The sequence below is a fragment of the Odocoileus virginianus genome, chromosome 5, assembly GCF_023699985.2.
Source record: "Odocoileus virginianus isolate 20LAN1187 ecotype Illinois chromosome 5, Ovbor_1.2, whole genome shotgun sequence".
Lineage (NCBI taxonomy): Eukaryota > Metazoa > Chordata > Mammalia > Artiodactyla > Cervidae > Odocoileus > Odocoileus virginianus.
The window spans coordinates 642510-658814 of NC_069678.1; the positions used below are offsets into that span (position 1 = coordinate 642510).

Genomic DNA, 16305 nt, shown 5'->3' on the forward strand with positions numbered 1-16305 from the left:
TGTTTGTGGCTGCGAGCTCAGGATTTCAATCAATGCATTCCAGTAACCCTAAAGTGAGGAACTCTCCGTCAGGAAACACACAGAGGTGAGCCTCAGGGCCTGGCCTGACCGCCCCTTGGGGACATCATAGTGGACCCTGAACACTCACTGGTGGAACAGTATGTTGAATCATGAGACCCAAATGGGAAAAGAAAAAGACACAAGTAGACAGTGATAGAATAGTGAGTCAAAGTTTAGGTTAGCGTTCTCCTGTTACTCATTTGTCCATCATTACCTGACTGCTCCTCATTACAGCTCCCCTCAACAAAACATTAAAAACCATCCAGTACAACGTGCTAAACTTGTCAAAGGAGGAAACTGAGACCTGGAAAGTTGAGGAGGCCTAAGGTCCTAGAACTGAAACACCAGCCCCTGACCCCCACTGTGAAGCTTTTTCCTCTGTTCCACAAAATTGATGCCTTAAAAGAATTTCTTCCTCCGCCCCTGGAGGCAGTGGTTAGTGTGTCTGCTCTGGTGTGATACTTATTTGGTGATTAGTGTCCTGGAGGGTTTCCCTAACCTGCCAGTCACCAGCGGCTTTCCTCACACTCTCCCAGACCTGCTTGTATTTTCCAGCAGGGAAGCCAGTCTCTTGTTACAGCTGTTCCTTGTTCATCAGCCGAGGGGTGGGTAGTATTTTGATCTTAACGATGTCTGTTTGTTTACTCTGAGCTAGTCTTAGTGTGAGAGTCATTTCTCTATGTACATAGAAACCGTTGTCCTTTATTGACAGAAACCCTAGCGATAGGTTCCCATGTGACTCTAGGGTTCCCGAGACGAGACAGGCCACTCTGCCCAAATCCTCCTCTCTGTTGAGAGCTCTGAGAATGGGGAGAAGGCAACAAGCAAGCGGCTTAAGTGAAAGGTGGGGTGGTTACTTTAGCTGTCCAGGTCTCCCTGACGTGTGATTGAAATCAGACCTCTCTGATTTGTGCTGCCCAGTCTTGCCTGGTGTCTGATCTCCCTTTGTTATTTGTCTCTTCTAGTAGCCCTAAGTCAAAGCAGGAGGTGATGGTCCGTCCCCCTACAGTGATGTCCCCATCTGGAAACCCCCAGCTGGATTCCAAATTCTCCAATCAGGGTAAACAGGGGGGCTCAGCCAGCCAATCCCAGCCATCCCCCTGTGACTCCAAGAGTGGGGGCCATACCCCTAAAGCACTCCCTGGCCCAGGTGGGAGCATGGGGCTGAAGAATGGGGCTGGAAATGGTGCCAAGGGCAAGGGGAAAAGGGAGCGAAGTATTTCCGCCGACTCCTTTGATCAGAGAGATCCTGGGACTCCAAACGATGACTCTGACATGAAAGGTATGTCTATAAGATCTTTGAGACTCAGAGGGAAGTAGGTATTCCTGAGGGAGGGCCTCTGACATGGACGGATGCCGGAGAGCCTAATAGTAGCCAAATGGGGAGAGTAGGAATCGGATCCAGGCATTCTCGGAGTTTCAGATGGAACTCTTTCTGGTCATTTTCCTATGAACTGAAGAATAGGTTGGAACGACCTTGTTAAGTTCTTGCCCTTGAGGATGCAAGTGTTTGAGGATGCTGCACAACCCTAACCATGGACTTAGGGATGTTCCTGCTCTCTGTGCTTTTGTGTACTTGAGTGTCAGCCAATAACTCCAGTTTGTCTATGCCAGAGCCCACACTGGAGCAATTTTTCTGACAACTCCTCTTCTCCATGAAATTAGTCCTTCAAGACTTGAGTTGCATGCACTCTGGCTGCCATTTTGCCAGTTGTAGGTACAAGAGGCCACCCTGGCACAAGTCTAGATCGTCCCAGCCAGTTTCACCGTGGCAGGAACGAGGGGCTCCATGTGGTAGAGATCCTGTAGGCACCACAGTGGAGAGAGCCAGGAAGGGGACGGGACCGTGGCCGTGCCCTTAGGTTTTCCCTCACTTAGTGTAAAATGAACGTCGTAACTGTGTAGGCCGGAATGTGAAACTAATATTCACGGAGCGGAACGGTGACTCCCCAACCCAAATTGGAAATGAGTACCTGGGTAATGGTTCCCCTGTCTTTCCTGTCTTCTTCAGGTTGTTTGTGGGGGGCCTGTTTTGAGCACCAGCACTATGCTGGGTGCTGGCGGTGCCATGATCAGCAAAACTGAAACAGTTGCTATCCTCAAGGGTTTAAATGCACCTAGATAACAGATCATTTAAAAAATTACAATAAAATTTGATAAATGTTGAAGTAAGGGAAGTTAGGGGGCTATGGGTCTAACTAGCAGGGACATCCAGCCCAGGAGGTTCCAAAAGGGTTTCCAGGAAGGAGGGACATTTATGCTAATATCTAAACCCTGGTGGCTCAGACGGTAAAGAATCTGCCTGCAGTGCAGGAGACCTGGGTTCAATCCCTGGGTCGGGAATATCCCCTGGAGAAGAGAATGACTACCCACTCCAGTATTCTTGCCTGGAGAATTCCAGGGACAGAGGAGCCTGGCAGGCTACAGTCCACAGGGTCACAAAGAGTTGGATGCGACTGAGCAACTAACACTTTCACACTTTTCAAAGAATGTGTAGTAGAGCAGTAAGGAGGTGGGGAAGAGCGCTTTGTACTTAGTCATTTAAATGGGAGAAGTGTACTTGTATTTTTACGAATAGAAGAATTTCCTCTTAGCAAGGTACTTCCTCCTTGAAATTTTCAAGGTGTTTGCATTATGATGCTATAAATGCTGGCAGATAAAAAGAAAGCTTTATACTTTCTATAACATGAATCTTCTTTTTATTTTTTTAGAATGTAATTCTGCCGACCACATAAAGTCCCAGGATTCCCAACACACACCACACTCAATGACCCCATCAAATGCTACAGTCCCCAGGTCTTCCACCCCCTCCCATGGCCAGACTACTGCCCCAGAGCCCACACCTGCTCAGAAGACTCCTGCCAAAGTGGTGTATGTGTTTTCTACTGAGATGGCTAATAAGTAAGTTAATGGCTGTGAATTCACTGATAGTCTTTTTTCCTTCTCCCAGTTTTATTGAGATGTAGTTGATGGACAGCTGGTGTGGCTTGCGTGTTGGGGCATCTGAATTTTTATTCCCTTTGAAGATTGACCTTTTTTTGCCCACTTGTATTATTACTTAAGGTTAACACTACAGAAAGTGGTAAAATAAAATATAAAACCCCCACGCCCCTACTCCCAGAGGCAACCGTTGGTGGTAGTTCCTTGGCTTTCCTTCCAGAGAAACTTTTCATGCTTGTACATATACATGTATATATACTTTTTTAAACAGGAAAAGGATCAATGGCCAGTACACACTTTTCTGCAGCTCAGTATTCTTTTAAAATGGCATACATAAGTAATACATGTCCATTTAGAATAATTAGAGACTGTAAATAAAAAGTCTCAAGAATTTATAGAGATAACTATTATGAATGTTTTGGTACATGTTTCTAGTAGACAGATGCATCATTGGATATTTGTTTATTTAAAATGTGAATATACACTACATAGTTTTCTGACTTTTCATCTGACATTTTTAAAATTAAGATATAGAGTGAATCTTGGCAACCTTAAATTACGATAAGGTGTGAGAATTCATTTTACTCTTCTTGGGTTGGGATTTTGAACTAGGATTCTCTATAAAACACCTACTAGAGTGGATGGGTTTAAAGGAAAAAATCCCTGGGGGGTTTTAATGCCTCTTTTGAGATTTGCTAATGGCTGTCTTTAAATTTCAGAAGAGTTACAGTAAATGACAGACAAGTAATGAAAGCGTTTTTATCTTGATTTCTTCTCACTGGACTTTGCTGGTGGTTCTTTATACTTCTTCCTGTCTCACACCAGTTCCGTCTGGGGTTAAAATGCTTTAGAATTTCAGTCAGTGAAATAGAAACAAGTCCTAGTGTGTGCATCTCTTCTCTCTCTGCAGGGCTGCAGAAGCTGTGTTAAAGGGCCAGGTTGAAACTATCGTCTCTTTCCACATCCAGAACATCTCTAACAGCAAGACAGAGAGAAGCACAGCCCCTCTGGTATGTCATCTTAGAAGTGGAATAATGGTTTAAAGGTTATAAGGTGACTCTAAAGATGGGAGATGGTGAATTCACTGACAGTCTTTTTTCCTTCTTCCAGTTTTATTGAGATGTAGTTGATGGACAGCACTGTATAAGTTAAAGTGTACAGCCAACTGTACTGTATACTTTAATTCACATACATTACAAAATGATTATCATCTCATATACATACAAAATTTGAGACAAAACTTTCTTTTTGCCTTGTGATGAGAACTCTTAGGTGTACTTTCTTAAGTTTTACGTAGAACATGCAGCAGCATTGATTATATTTATCATGTTATATGTTACATTCCTAGTACTTACTTATCCTATAACTAGAAGTTTATACCTTTTTGCTGCCCTCCTCTAATTCCCTCTCTCCCAGTCCCCCCACTTCTGGTAATCACAAATCTAATCTGTTTTTCTGTGAGCTTGTTTGTGAAGTTTAACTGACCTATACTGTGTTAGTTTGTGGTATACAACATAGTGAAATGATATTTCTATACATTTCAAAGTGATCATCATAAGTCTAGTCACCATGTATCACTGTACAAAGATATCACATAGTTATTGACTATATCCCCCAGACTGTACATTTCACACCTGTTACTCATTTATTTTGTAACTGAAAGATTGTACTCTCAATTTTGATCACCTGTTTATGTCCTCCTCCCATGGCCCCCCTCCTCTTTAAACTACCTGTTTGTTCTCTATATCTGTGACTCTGTTCCTGTTTAGTTATGTTTATTCATTTGCTTTGTTTTTTTAGATTCCACATGTTTGTCTTTCTCTGACTTATTTCACTTAGCACAATACCCTCTAGGTCCATCCATGTTTTTGAAAATGGCAAGGTTTCATTCTTTCTTAATGGCTAAGTAATACTCCATTGTGTGTTTGTGTGTGTGTGTGTACACCATATAGTCTTTATTCATCTATTAATAGGCACTTAGGTTGCTTCCATATCTTGGCTATTGTAAATAATGCTTCAGTGAACAACATAAGGGTACAGATACCTTTTCTAATTGGTGTTTTTGTTTTCTTCAGATAAATAGCCAGGAGTGAAATTGCGGGATTATATGTTAGTTGTATTTGTAATTCTTTGTGGAATCTCCCACTGTTTTTCATAGTGCCTACGCCAGTATACATTCCCACCAACAATCCACGAGGGTTCAGTAGGGAGATAATCTTGGTATCAGCTACATTTTGAGCCTTTAACCTAGTTGTGTAGTTATAGGCACATCACACTGGCCTTTTCTGCTAGCATGCTGATATATTGATGAGTTACTAGAAGAGAAGAGGTGCAAAGTAAAAAAAGGAGACATATGGATATTTTAGGATTTCCTTAATGTGGCCATCTCTGGGAAATTCTGAATTCAGACCCTGCATTAAAAAAAAAATAATACATACTCTTGAGTTACTTAAAGAACAGAGAAAAAACGACAGTTAAGGGTGGACACTGGTTTCCTATAGACTGTGACAGAAGAAACGGTTTACTGCCACCCTACAGTATTGGAGTACATGCTGATAGTTCCATAATTAGAGTCTCAGTGACTTTCAGAATGATTCTTATTTATTTCAGAGTGAGAGAACCATTGAATGTTTTTAATTGTTTGATATTTTCAAAATTATAGTTAATGTTAGTTTGTTTCCTCTTTGGAACTTAAGCACCTGCTGTAAACTACATTAGAACACTCATGCAGTGGTTGTTTCAATATATGTAGTGTCTCAGATTGAACCAAAAGGTATTTCTTGTGTCTCAGATTGTCAAGGCATTGCACCCAGTGCTGTGGGGACACTAGATGTTCAAGACACAGTCTCTGATTTCAGGAAGCATAAACTATAAAACTGGGATGAGTCTTAAACCTGGGAAAAGTTAAATGACTGAAGTGATAGTTGAGTATAGAATAGATAACGTTTTGCCCATGTTGTATGAGAACTTAGGATACTTCCCCGTCACATAGCAGGGCTTGAGCTTTCCTAGACCAAGCAAAGGTATTTCCTGTCTCCCTGTATCTCCACTAATCAAGGGTAGAAGAAGTACATATATAATATTTTTAAATGTATAATTATAATTATATATATTATATATAATTATATATAAATGTATACTATTTTTAATTTAAAAGTATTTATGTTTTATATTGTTCTGGAATATATAGGGCACTTTGCAGCTCAAACTGGCGTTTTATTGACTTAATGACAGATCTTCATACAGTTTTTACCTCCACCTCCTCTAGTACTAAAATGAAATCAGAAGAGGAGTTAACGAGGGTATTGGGAATAGTCCCATCACCATTGCTCCAAATCTAAAATAAAAAAGAGTGGTACTAAACCATTTCTTCTGTCACAGTCACCCTTATAGGAAATGAGTATCCACCTTTAACACAAACACAGCCTGGCCAACAAAACCAAACGTAAACTGGCTCTGGAGAGAAAATTAAGGTGACCTCCAGACTCCAGTTATGTAGTCAGAGACACCGAGGACGCTGACGTCCAGAGTCATCTAGGTTCAGCCAGTCTGCCCACCTCAGTCTGGGTCTGCAGCAGAGATGCATGGAGAATACCAGCACATGGAGCATTTAGGTACATGTCCACAGAATGTGAGCTGTTCGTGTTCAGGGATACATGTAGTGATTTCTGTATAAATTTGTACCTTGAGAAACATTCCAGAGAGTAGGTGGGGATGTAAGTGAGAGCCTTAGGGGTTTGGAAGTACAGACTGGATTAAGTGAACATGTAGAAGGAAGTGAACATCAAAAAGGGATCCTGCAGCTCTTGAGATCTGTTGAGGATTGGCAGGCTGGGCCCTTCTATTCTGCAGTACCGCCCTTCTCTAGTACCCTTAACTTCCAGCAGGGCCAAGGCATAGATGCAGAACATTTTATATCCCTCTTCCAAACACTGACAACATCCATGTCACCTCTTACAGGTGAGCCTGCCTTTACCCAGGACTTAAATGTGGCATTGGTACTTAATAAATAATAAGAAGACACTCATTCAGCCTGTAGAAAGGGCCATGTGCTTTCTATTGGAAAGAACAGATCAAGAGACACCACGAGCTAGCCTCAGATTTCTCCACAGATGTTTCTTGCCTACAGATTATCTTATGCAGTTAATGTGCAAGTTCTTATCAAATATGGAATCAGTGATCACAGACTGAAAACAGAAATCAGAGCTGTCAGGCCCCCTGGAAACTAAAGGAGAGGAGTGCTTCACTAGTCACCGTGCCCGGGGAGACAGTGAAGTGGAGCAGCCTCACCTGCCGCCTGTGGCTGGTAGAGCACTGAGCTGGAAGTGACAAGGACTTTCTTTTTCAGTTTAAAACATCAGACTCTTTGATTGACAGTGAGAAGTCTGCATACCCATTTATACTTTCAGGGAAAGAAAAAGGTGTTAGGTACAGCCTCCCACATACCGAGAAACTAATCTCTCCCTGAATCAGAAACACGTAGTAGACATGTGATATCAAACCTGTTCCTCGAAATAGATACTCAGATGTATTCACTCTAGCAGAGTGGCTTTCCCTTGGCATGCTCATAAAGTTATTGAAACCTAATCTTCAGCTTGGGGAAGAGGATACCATTTGACAGTAAAGTGTGAGGAAAAAAATCAAAATATCTTCATGTCCATGGGGTTTGGAAGGCAGCTATGCTCACCACTATACCACCAACACGTCCATGGGGTTTGTACATGAGCAGTTTCTACGGCAAGGGTCAGTGTAGATTTATGTGGCTGGGACCAGTCCTTTATAACATATCATGCTCTTTTCATTGCCCTTCTGTTCAATTTACCAATGATTTTTAAAATCTCGTTTATCTTCAGAACACACAGATATCTGCCCTTCGAAATGATCCGAAACCTCTCCCACAACAGCCCCCAGCTCCAGCCAACCAGGACCAGAATTCTTCCCAGAACACCAGGCTGCAGCCAACTCCCCCCATTCCGGCACCAGCACCCAAGCCTGCCGCCCCCCCACGTCCCCTGGACCGAGACAGTCCTGGGGTAGAAAACAAACTGATCCCTTCTGTCGGCAGCCCTGCCGGCTCCACTCCACTGCCCCCAGACAGTACCGGGCCAAACTCAACGCCCAACAATCGAGCCGTGACCCCTGTCTCCCAGGGGAGCAATAGCTCTTCAGCAGATCCCAAAGCCCCCCCGCCTCCACCAGTGTCCAGTGGCGAGCCCCCCACACTGGGGGAGAACCCTGATGGACTCTCTCAGGAGCAGCTGGAGCACCGGGAGCGCTCCTTACAAACGCTCAGAGATATCCAGCGAATGCTTTTCCCCGATGAGAAGGAATTCCCAGGAGGACAGAGTGGGGGACCCCAGCAGAACACTGGGGTATTAGATGGACCTCAGAAAAAACCAGAAGGGCCTATACAGGCCATGATGGTTCAATCCCAAAGCCTAGGTAAGGGACCTGGGCCCCGGACAGACGTGGGGGCTCCGTTTGGCCCTCAAGGACACAGAGATGTGCCCTTTTCTCCAGATGAAATGGTTCCACCCTCCATGAACTCCCAGTCTGGGCCCATTGGACCCGACCACCTGGATCACATGACCCCTGAGCAGATAGCATGGCTGAAACTGCAGCAGGAGTTCTACGAAGAGAAGAGGAGGAAGCAGGAGCAGGTGGCTGTGCAGCAGTGCTCCCTCCAGGACATGATGGTCCATCAGCACGGGCCGCGGGCGGTGGTCCGCGGGCCGCCCCCTCCATACCAGATGACCCCTGGCGAGGCCTGGGGGCCTGGGGGCGCAGAGCCCTTTGCCGACGGGATCAACATGCCGCATTCTCTGCCCCCGAGAGCCATGGCTCCCCACCCCAACATGCCAGGGAGCCAAATGCGCCTCCCTGGATTTGCGGGAATGATGAATTCTGAGATGGAGGGGCCCAATGTCCCCAACCCGGCATCGCGACCAGGCCTTTCTGCAGTCAGCTGGCCAGACGATGTGCCAAAAATCCCAGACGGTCGAAACTTCCCGCCTGGCCAGGGCGTCTTCAGTGGTCCTGGCCGAGGGGAGCGCTTCCCAAACCCCCAAGGATTGTCTGAAGAGATGTTTCAACAACAGCTGGCAGAGAAGCAGCTGGGACTGCCCCCGGGGATGAGCGTGGAAGGCATCAGGCCCGGAATGGAGATGAACAGGATGATCCCAGGCTCCCAGCGCCACGTGGAGCCAGGGAATAACCCCATCTTCCCGCGAATACCAGTGGAGGGCCCACTGAGCCCTTCCAGGGGTGACTTTCCGAAAGGAATGCCCCCGCAGCTGGGCCCAGGCCGGGAACTTGAGTTTGGGATGGTTCCCAGTGGGATGAAGGGAGATGTCAGTCTAAATGTCAGCATGGGATCCAACTCTCAGATGATACCTCAGAAGATGAGAGAGGCTGGGGCGGGGCCCGAGGAAATGCTGAAGCTCCGTGCGGCTGGCGCAGACATGCTGCCTGCTCAGCAGAAGATGGTGCCCCTGCCGTTCGGCGAGCACCCGCAGCAAGAGTATGGCATGGGCCCCAGGCCGTTCCTCCCCATGTCTCAGGGTCCAGGCAGCAACAGTGGCTTGCGGAATCTCAGAGAACCCATGGGGCCCGACCAAAGGACTAACAGCCGGCTCAGTCATATGCCACCACTACCTCTCAACCCTTCCAATAACCCCACTAGCCTCAACACAGCTCCTCCCGTTCAGCGCGGCCTGGGGCGGAAGCCCGTGGAGATATCTGTGGCAGGCAGCCAGGTGCATTCCCCAGGCATCAACCCTCTGAAATCCCCCACGATGCGCCAAGTCCAGTCACCAATGCTGGGCTCACCCTCGGGGAACCTCAAGTCCCCCCAGACTCCATCGCAGCTGGCAGGCATGCTGGCGGGCCCAGCTGCCGCTGCTTCCATTAAGTCCCCGCCCGTCTTGGGGTCTGCTGCTGCTTCGCCTGTTCACCTCAAGTCTCCATCACTTCCCGCCCCATCACCTGGATGGACCTCGTCTCCAAAACCTCCCCTTCAGAGTCCTGGGATCCCTCCAAACCACAAAGCACCCCTCACCATGGCCTCCCCTGCCATGCTGGCAAGTGTAGAGTCAGGTCAGTATATTCTCACCTTCACAGTTGCACCTGTAGCCAGAGATTGTGAAAGCCTGGTTTACGTACTTTAAGAAAACTGGTGTCCTGATTATGCAGCCAGAGAAGGGGGCTTTTGCCAAGATGGATATATTTGTGGCAAGGTGCAGAGTTGGTACTCCCATGGGGTTATGCTCAAGTGTCTAATCCTGGTGAAGATTCATGGGCTTTAGTGCAAAATATGTTTATGAAATAGGACTGGGAGGAGAATGAGAAATGCATATCATTTCACTGAACGATTTACATTTGCACAGGGAACTCACATTGGTGGAATAAAATGTCTTAACAGTGGATAAATGTGTTTCCTTTAAACACCAGCCCCACTCACTTTAGAGGTCTGCCTTCATGTTAAGAGAGTGTGAGTGTCATCCCAAGCAAAGAGGGGAGACTGCTGAGAGACTTGAGTGGTTCTCGTAAATATGTGTCGACCATCGAAACAGTTTCCAAAACCTTCTCCTTGGTAGACTGCTGTTCTCACAGATCTGCTGCAATTTATTAGTATTTTCTTCCTGGGGGAAGTTCTCACTGATGATGGTGGTTTTGTGAATAGGACCAGAGGCAGTCAGTAGATGAGCACCTAGTGTAAATACTAGGTCTGTGCTGTCTCCACTTGAGAAAGACTAGAATCAGAATGAGATAGGAGATTTGTCCTACCAGGTTAAAGTGTGTCTCTCCGTTGGGTAGCTGTTCTCTATAAAGCAGTCCAGTGGAGCGGCCCCCTCGGACCTTTTGAGTGCAGACATCTTGGTGGCGGAAATCAGTCAGGAGCATGTGTCGGGTGCTTTGGTCAGTACCTGGGGTGGGATGGCTCGTCTGGCTTCCAAGCACACTAACACCAGAGGCGAATTCTGAATTGTGGTTGGCAAGGGTAAGAGATCCACTTATTTCCCATTGTTTTCAGTGAAGGAGTTGTTTGTGAGACGTGGTTTTCCCAAGTTTAGCTAATATTCCTCACGCATCCTTGGTGCGTTGTCCTCCCATCTGCTGAGCTGTCACCTCCATTGCACGCTGCCACCTCCCTCTGCACACATACAGAGCTTGACTAGATGACTGATGATTCATGTCCTGGGTCTAATAACACTGTCCCATTCATCTGTCTCATTCCTGGCCCTGCTAGTTCATAATCACAGGCCCAAGAACCTTCAGGAGAATCTAATTCCCTGCCCTGTTTTATTTTGCTTTCTTCTCCTAGGTGGCCCCCCACCTCCTACAGCCAGCCAGTCTGCCTCTGTGAGTATCCCGGGAAGTCTTCCCTCTAGTACACCTTACACCATGCCTCCAGAGCCGACCCTTTCCCAGAACCCACTGTCTATTATGATGTCTCGAATGTCCAAGTTTGCAATGCCCAGTTCTACCCCGTTATACCACGACGCCATCAAGACTGTGGCCAGCTCAGATGATGACTCCCCTCCAGCTCGTTCTCCCAACTTGCCATCAATGAATAATATGCCAGGTAAGAAATCAGGAAGATAGGATATGGCCCTATTGCTGTTGACAAAAGAAAAACGTCTTGAGGTATTTTCTTGATATCTGTAGACCTCAATAAGCTTGACGTTCAGCAGGTTGAAAAAGTATACCACCTGAGTTAGTTTCAGTAAAACTAAAATGTCTTGTCTAGAGGAAGAGAATAACACTTTTTTGGATTAGCTTATTTCGTTCTGTGTTTGTGGATAAGAAAGCAAGTTTTTTTAGAGTTCTTGTCATTTTCTTACAGAAGTTCTGATGCTTCTGTGTACCTCAATGCACTTATTTTTAGGTGGTGGCTCCTCCTGGAGCGAAACTGAAAGCAGTATTTTTTTAATATGCTAATAGGAATGTCTTAGGGCTTCCCTGGTAGCTCAGACAGTAAAGCATCTGCCTACAATGAGGGAGACCTGGGTTCGATCCCTGGGTCGGGAAGATCCCCTAGAGAAGGAAATGGCAACCCACTCCAGTATTCATGCCCGGAAAATCCCATGGACTGAGGAGCCTGGGGGGGCTACAGTCCATGGGGTCACAAAGAGTCAGACACGACTGAGCAACTTCAGCTCAGCTAGGAATGTCTTGAGTCCTCAACTATTTTCCTGAAAGGGCAAGCAGCCACAGAATTTCTGACAATGGAAAACCCCTGCTTCCTAGAGAAGCACTTTCTTTAGGCCTAGAGAGAAAATAAAATTCCTCCCTTCCCTCCTCATTTTGTTCTCCTTCACTCCTACACCTCCCATCTCCCCAAATCTCACTAACAGGAAATGATGTGGGAGGGCAAAGGTGGTCAACAAAGAGACCATAACTTCAGCCATGGGTTTCTGGTTCCAGTTCCATTCTGATTTGTTAAGAATGCTTTTTATCATCAATCAGGTTAGGGCATGCTCCATGGATTGGACAACCATCATTCTTACCATACTTGGTGGTTATCTTCATGGAAAGACCAAATATTTAAATGTCCTAGAGGCCATGGTAGAACCTCTGTGTTTTTCTTTTCCATTAAAAGTTAGCTTTTCTTCACCATTTTATATAATCTAGAGTTTGAAATGCTTTTCTTCACCATTTTATATAATCTAGAGTTTGAAATGCTCTCCCTGTAAGGCAGTATAAAATAGTGATGCCACATACATATCAGTTCAAAAAGGCCTATTTGGTTTCCTCATTGCTATTACTTCTGATTCTTGGACTTGTAGGACTGATGAATCCTCTTTCTCCAAAAAGGATTGTACTACAGGTCATGTAGACAAATTGTTTTCTTCTGAATTAAATACCTCCAATGAAGAAGTCTATACTCATTTGTGTATTAACTTGTAACTTTTCACTCAGGAGACTTTCTAGCTGTCTTCTATATACGTATATGTCGTACAGTTTAAAGTTCAGTAATACATTGTCTTGTGGAGTTGTTGGTTTGTGTGCCCCAAAATGTGTTATAACCTTCCTGAGGGTAGATTGTGCATTGTGTATTTTCTCAGCCGAGTCCCATGCACATTTGATGCATAGTCACTTTTTTTGTTAATTTGATTTATGATAGTTTTTCTGAGTTATTTTGGTGAAATTGATTCATTTGATATCTTTATTTTTCTAGGAATGGGCATTAATACACAGAATCCTCGAATTTCAGGTCCAAACCCCGTGGTTCCAATGCCAACCCTCAGCCCAATGGGAATGACCCAGCCACTTTCTCACTCCAATCAGATGCCCTCTCCGAACGCCATGGGACCCAACATACCTCCTCATGGAGTCCCAATGGGGCCTGGTTTGATGTCACACAATCCTATCATGGGGCATGGGTCCCAGGAGCCTCCAATGGTACCTCAAGGACGCATGGGTTTTCCCCAGGGTTTCCCTCCAGTTCAGTCTCCTCCACAGCAGGTTCCGTTTCCTCACAATGGCCCCAGTGGGGGGCAGGGCAACTTCCCAGGAGGGATGGGCTTCCCAGGAGAAGGGCCTCTTGGCCGCCCCAGCAACCTGCCCCAAAGTTCAGCAGATGCAGCACTTTGCAAGCCTGGAGGCCCGGGAGGTCCTGACTCCTTCGCTGTCCTGGGAAACAGCATGCCTTCAGTGTTTACAGACCCAGATCTACAGGAGGTCATCCGACCTGGAGCCACCGGAATACCTGAGTTTGACCTGTCTCGCATTATCCCATCTGAGAAGCCTAGCCAGACACTGCAATATTTCCCTCGAGGGGAAGTCCCAGGCCGTAAACAGCCCCAGGGTCCTGGACCTGGGTTTTCGCACATGCAGGGGATGATGGGAGAACAAGCCCCCAGAATGGGACTAGCATTACCTGGCATGGGAGGTCCGGGGCCCGTGGGAACTCCAGACATCCCTCTTGGGACAGCTCCGTCCATGCCAGGCCACAACCCTATGAGACCACCAGCCTTTCTCCAGCAAGGCATGATGGGACCTCACCATCGGATGATGTCACCAGCACAATCTACAATGCCCGGCCAGCCCACCCTGATGAGCAATCCCGCTGCTGCCGTGGGCATGATTCCTGGCAAGGATCGGGGGCCTGCCGGGCTCTACACTCACCCTGGGCCTGTGGGCTCTCCAGGCATGATGATGTCCATGCAGGGCATGATGGGACCCCAACAGAACATCATGATCCCCCCACAGATGAGGCCCCGGGGCATGGCCGCTGACGTGGGCATGGGTGGATTCAGCCAAGGACCTGGCAACCCAGGAAACATGATGTTTTAAGCTGCTAAGACTGGATGTGCCCATCCTTGTTGAGATGAGATTCCAGGTCCTGAGAGCTGCTATGAGGGCGTTCCAGGAGCACTGTCGGTCATGCAATAGGAGAACAGAGACCCAAGGGCTGCTTTGGGGGCGGGGGGAACTCGAGAATGTATGGATTTATCTGAAAACAAATTATTCATTTAATCAACAGGTGTGTTTTTTTTAAGATTTATTTTTTAAAAATTATTTTTGTGGACTTGGGTATCCCGTGATGGCACCTCCTTTTGGGAATCTGTAGCCGTGCTTTGAGAATCGCCATGGGTCACGTGTTGCACCGTTCTCTGTATGTTTACGTCCTTTGGACTTGGCTTCTCCCAGGATTCTTTTCTGGTTTTGTTTTTGCTTGGGGCTTTATTTTTTTTGTGTACTGTACTATATTGTAAAAGGGATTTTAGCAGAGACTTTAGTCTTTGGGACAAGAGGAGAACAGGAATGCTGGGCTGTTTACTTTAGGTGGAGAATCCATCTTCAGACCTTTGGACTATTTTCTTTCAACTCCAGTGTATAGAAAAACCAAACTACAACCTCAGAGCAGAGTATTAATGAAAAGCACAAAAAAAGGAACTAAGTTCAGCGAGGGGTGGGGGGAGGGGGAGATTTTTCTTTTTAAAAATAATGACGCTTAGGACATTTGTTTTTCAGTTTAAGTGCTCTTCAGCACTGTCTGCCTCTCCCAGCCTACAGACCCACCTGCACATTTTTCTCTCGTTTTCCCTCCCCTCTCCTTCCCCATCTCTTGGTTGAGTGAGTTTCCCCCTGTTGTGTCCTTCACTGGTGACCCCCTGCTTCCCTCCTCTCTTTCCCTTTGGCAGCTGCAATACACGGTGATTCTTTGGGGAAATAAATCTAAGCAAGCCTCACCTTCCATGCCGAGCATTGTCCCGGCTCCAGGAGGGAAGGGTCTGTCTTTGGGATGCTCGACGGTCTTCTTTGCCCTTCGTCTTTTCTTCCCCATCCTACCCCTTCCCTGCCCACCTTGTTTTCTGTTCTCCTTTTATTAGGAATTCCCAAGTGAATTTTATTAATGTGGGAGTGGAACAGATGCTAAAAGCTATCCAGGATTTTGTTTTTCTGTTTTTAATTTTGTGGGTCCTTCCCTTTCCTCCCCCTCCCATGCGTAAAACGTTCTGTGTAACCTCCATTAAATTTGGTACAAAACCACTCACCAGAGCTGTGGTGTCAGAAAAATAAAATATATTGTTTCTTACAAAATTGGATTGCCTTTTTTTTTGTCCATTTGGATTCCTGTTTGCTGAGTATTAGGCATAGTGGTTGCCATGTGACCCAGAAACGTAGCACCACTGTATCAGACTTGATCGACAGGGTGAAAGTTAGGGAAAGTATAGAAAAGTGCTTTTGCAGATGAAGCGTACTGCTTGCTGTTGAGGAGTAACTACTCTTGTAGATTGATCCAGTGCTGTTCCTGTCTCAGGCATGAAATCTTAGGTGTAGGCAGAAGAACAGCCCTGGTCCCCATGGCCTCATCTCTGGAGGCAGCTCATGGCCTTTACTAGGAATTTTTGTGAGGGCCAGTGTAATGGTGTGAAATATTTAAGAAGGCCAAAGTTATAGTCATTTGTAAAGCTACGAAATGCCCGTGGAGGTTGTTAAAGTAACGTATTATTACTGTGTGTGCAAATGTGGTTTCTGTGGTCCGTTCTGCCTCCCCCCTTCCCTGCCTATCCATAGTCCCCTTCTGCCAGCCCTGCTCAGGCTACACAGCTCACTTCGACGCGCACACCTTCAGCGCATCAGCGTGAGTCCTGCAAGGTGAGCGTCTAAGGGACCGGCCGTTTGTGTTTTCTGCGCAGTTAGGTTTCTTCTGGTGTATGTATTTCTTCTGAGTTACAGGCATCTTCAGCTGAGCAAGTGGGCGTCTGTGTGCGTGTTTCTTCTCAGGTGAGGGAATGTAAGTGAGGAGCAGCAGGTGCAGTCGTCTGCAGACAGACTTGTACAGATTGGGCTCTG

General features: G+C 46.3%; 1 protein-coding gene across 4 annotated transcripts; it reads left to right on the plus strand.

Moving 5' to 3' along the window:
- Positions 1-15549, plus strand: BCL9 (BCL9 transcription coactivator). Of its 4 annotated transcripts, none has more exons than XM_020898617.2 (7): positions 1-85; positions 1026-1342; positions 2772-2961; positions 3911-4010; positions 7854-10095; positions 11324-11584; positions 13181-15549. In XM_020898617.2, exons 1-7 carry the CDS (start codon positions 33-35, stop codon positions 14296-14298), a joined length of 4281 nt encoding a protein of 1426 aa, XP_020754276.1. In that variant the 5' UTR covers positions 1-32; the 3' UTR covers positions 14299-15549. The 4 variants fall into 4 exon arrangements, with proteins under 4 accessions (XP_020754276.1, XP_070323309.1, XP_020754282.1 ...); XM_070467208.1 differs by having other exon boundaries at positions 13217-15549; XM_020898623.2 differs by having other exon boundaries at positions 1026-1120.
- Positions 15550-16305: the final 756 nt, after the last annotated feature.

Excerpts from the sequence above, each read along its gene's own strand:
- BCL9 (XM_020898617.2), top strand. The coding sequence starts at position 33 with ATGCATTCCAGTAACCCTAAAGTGAGGAACTCTCCGTCAGGAAACACA. Across the intron at positions 86-1,025 it reads CCGTCAGGAAACACACAGAG|TAGCCCTAAGTCAAAGCAGG; the intron begins GTGAGCCTCAGG and ends TGTCTCTTCTAG. Across the intron at positions 1,343-2,771 it reads CGATGACTCTGACATGAAAG|AATGTAATTCTGCCGACCAC; the intron begins GTATGTCTATAA and ends TTATTTTTTTAG.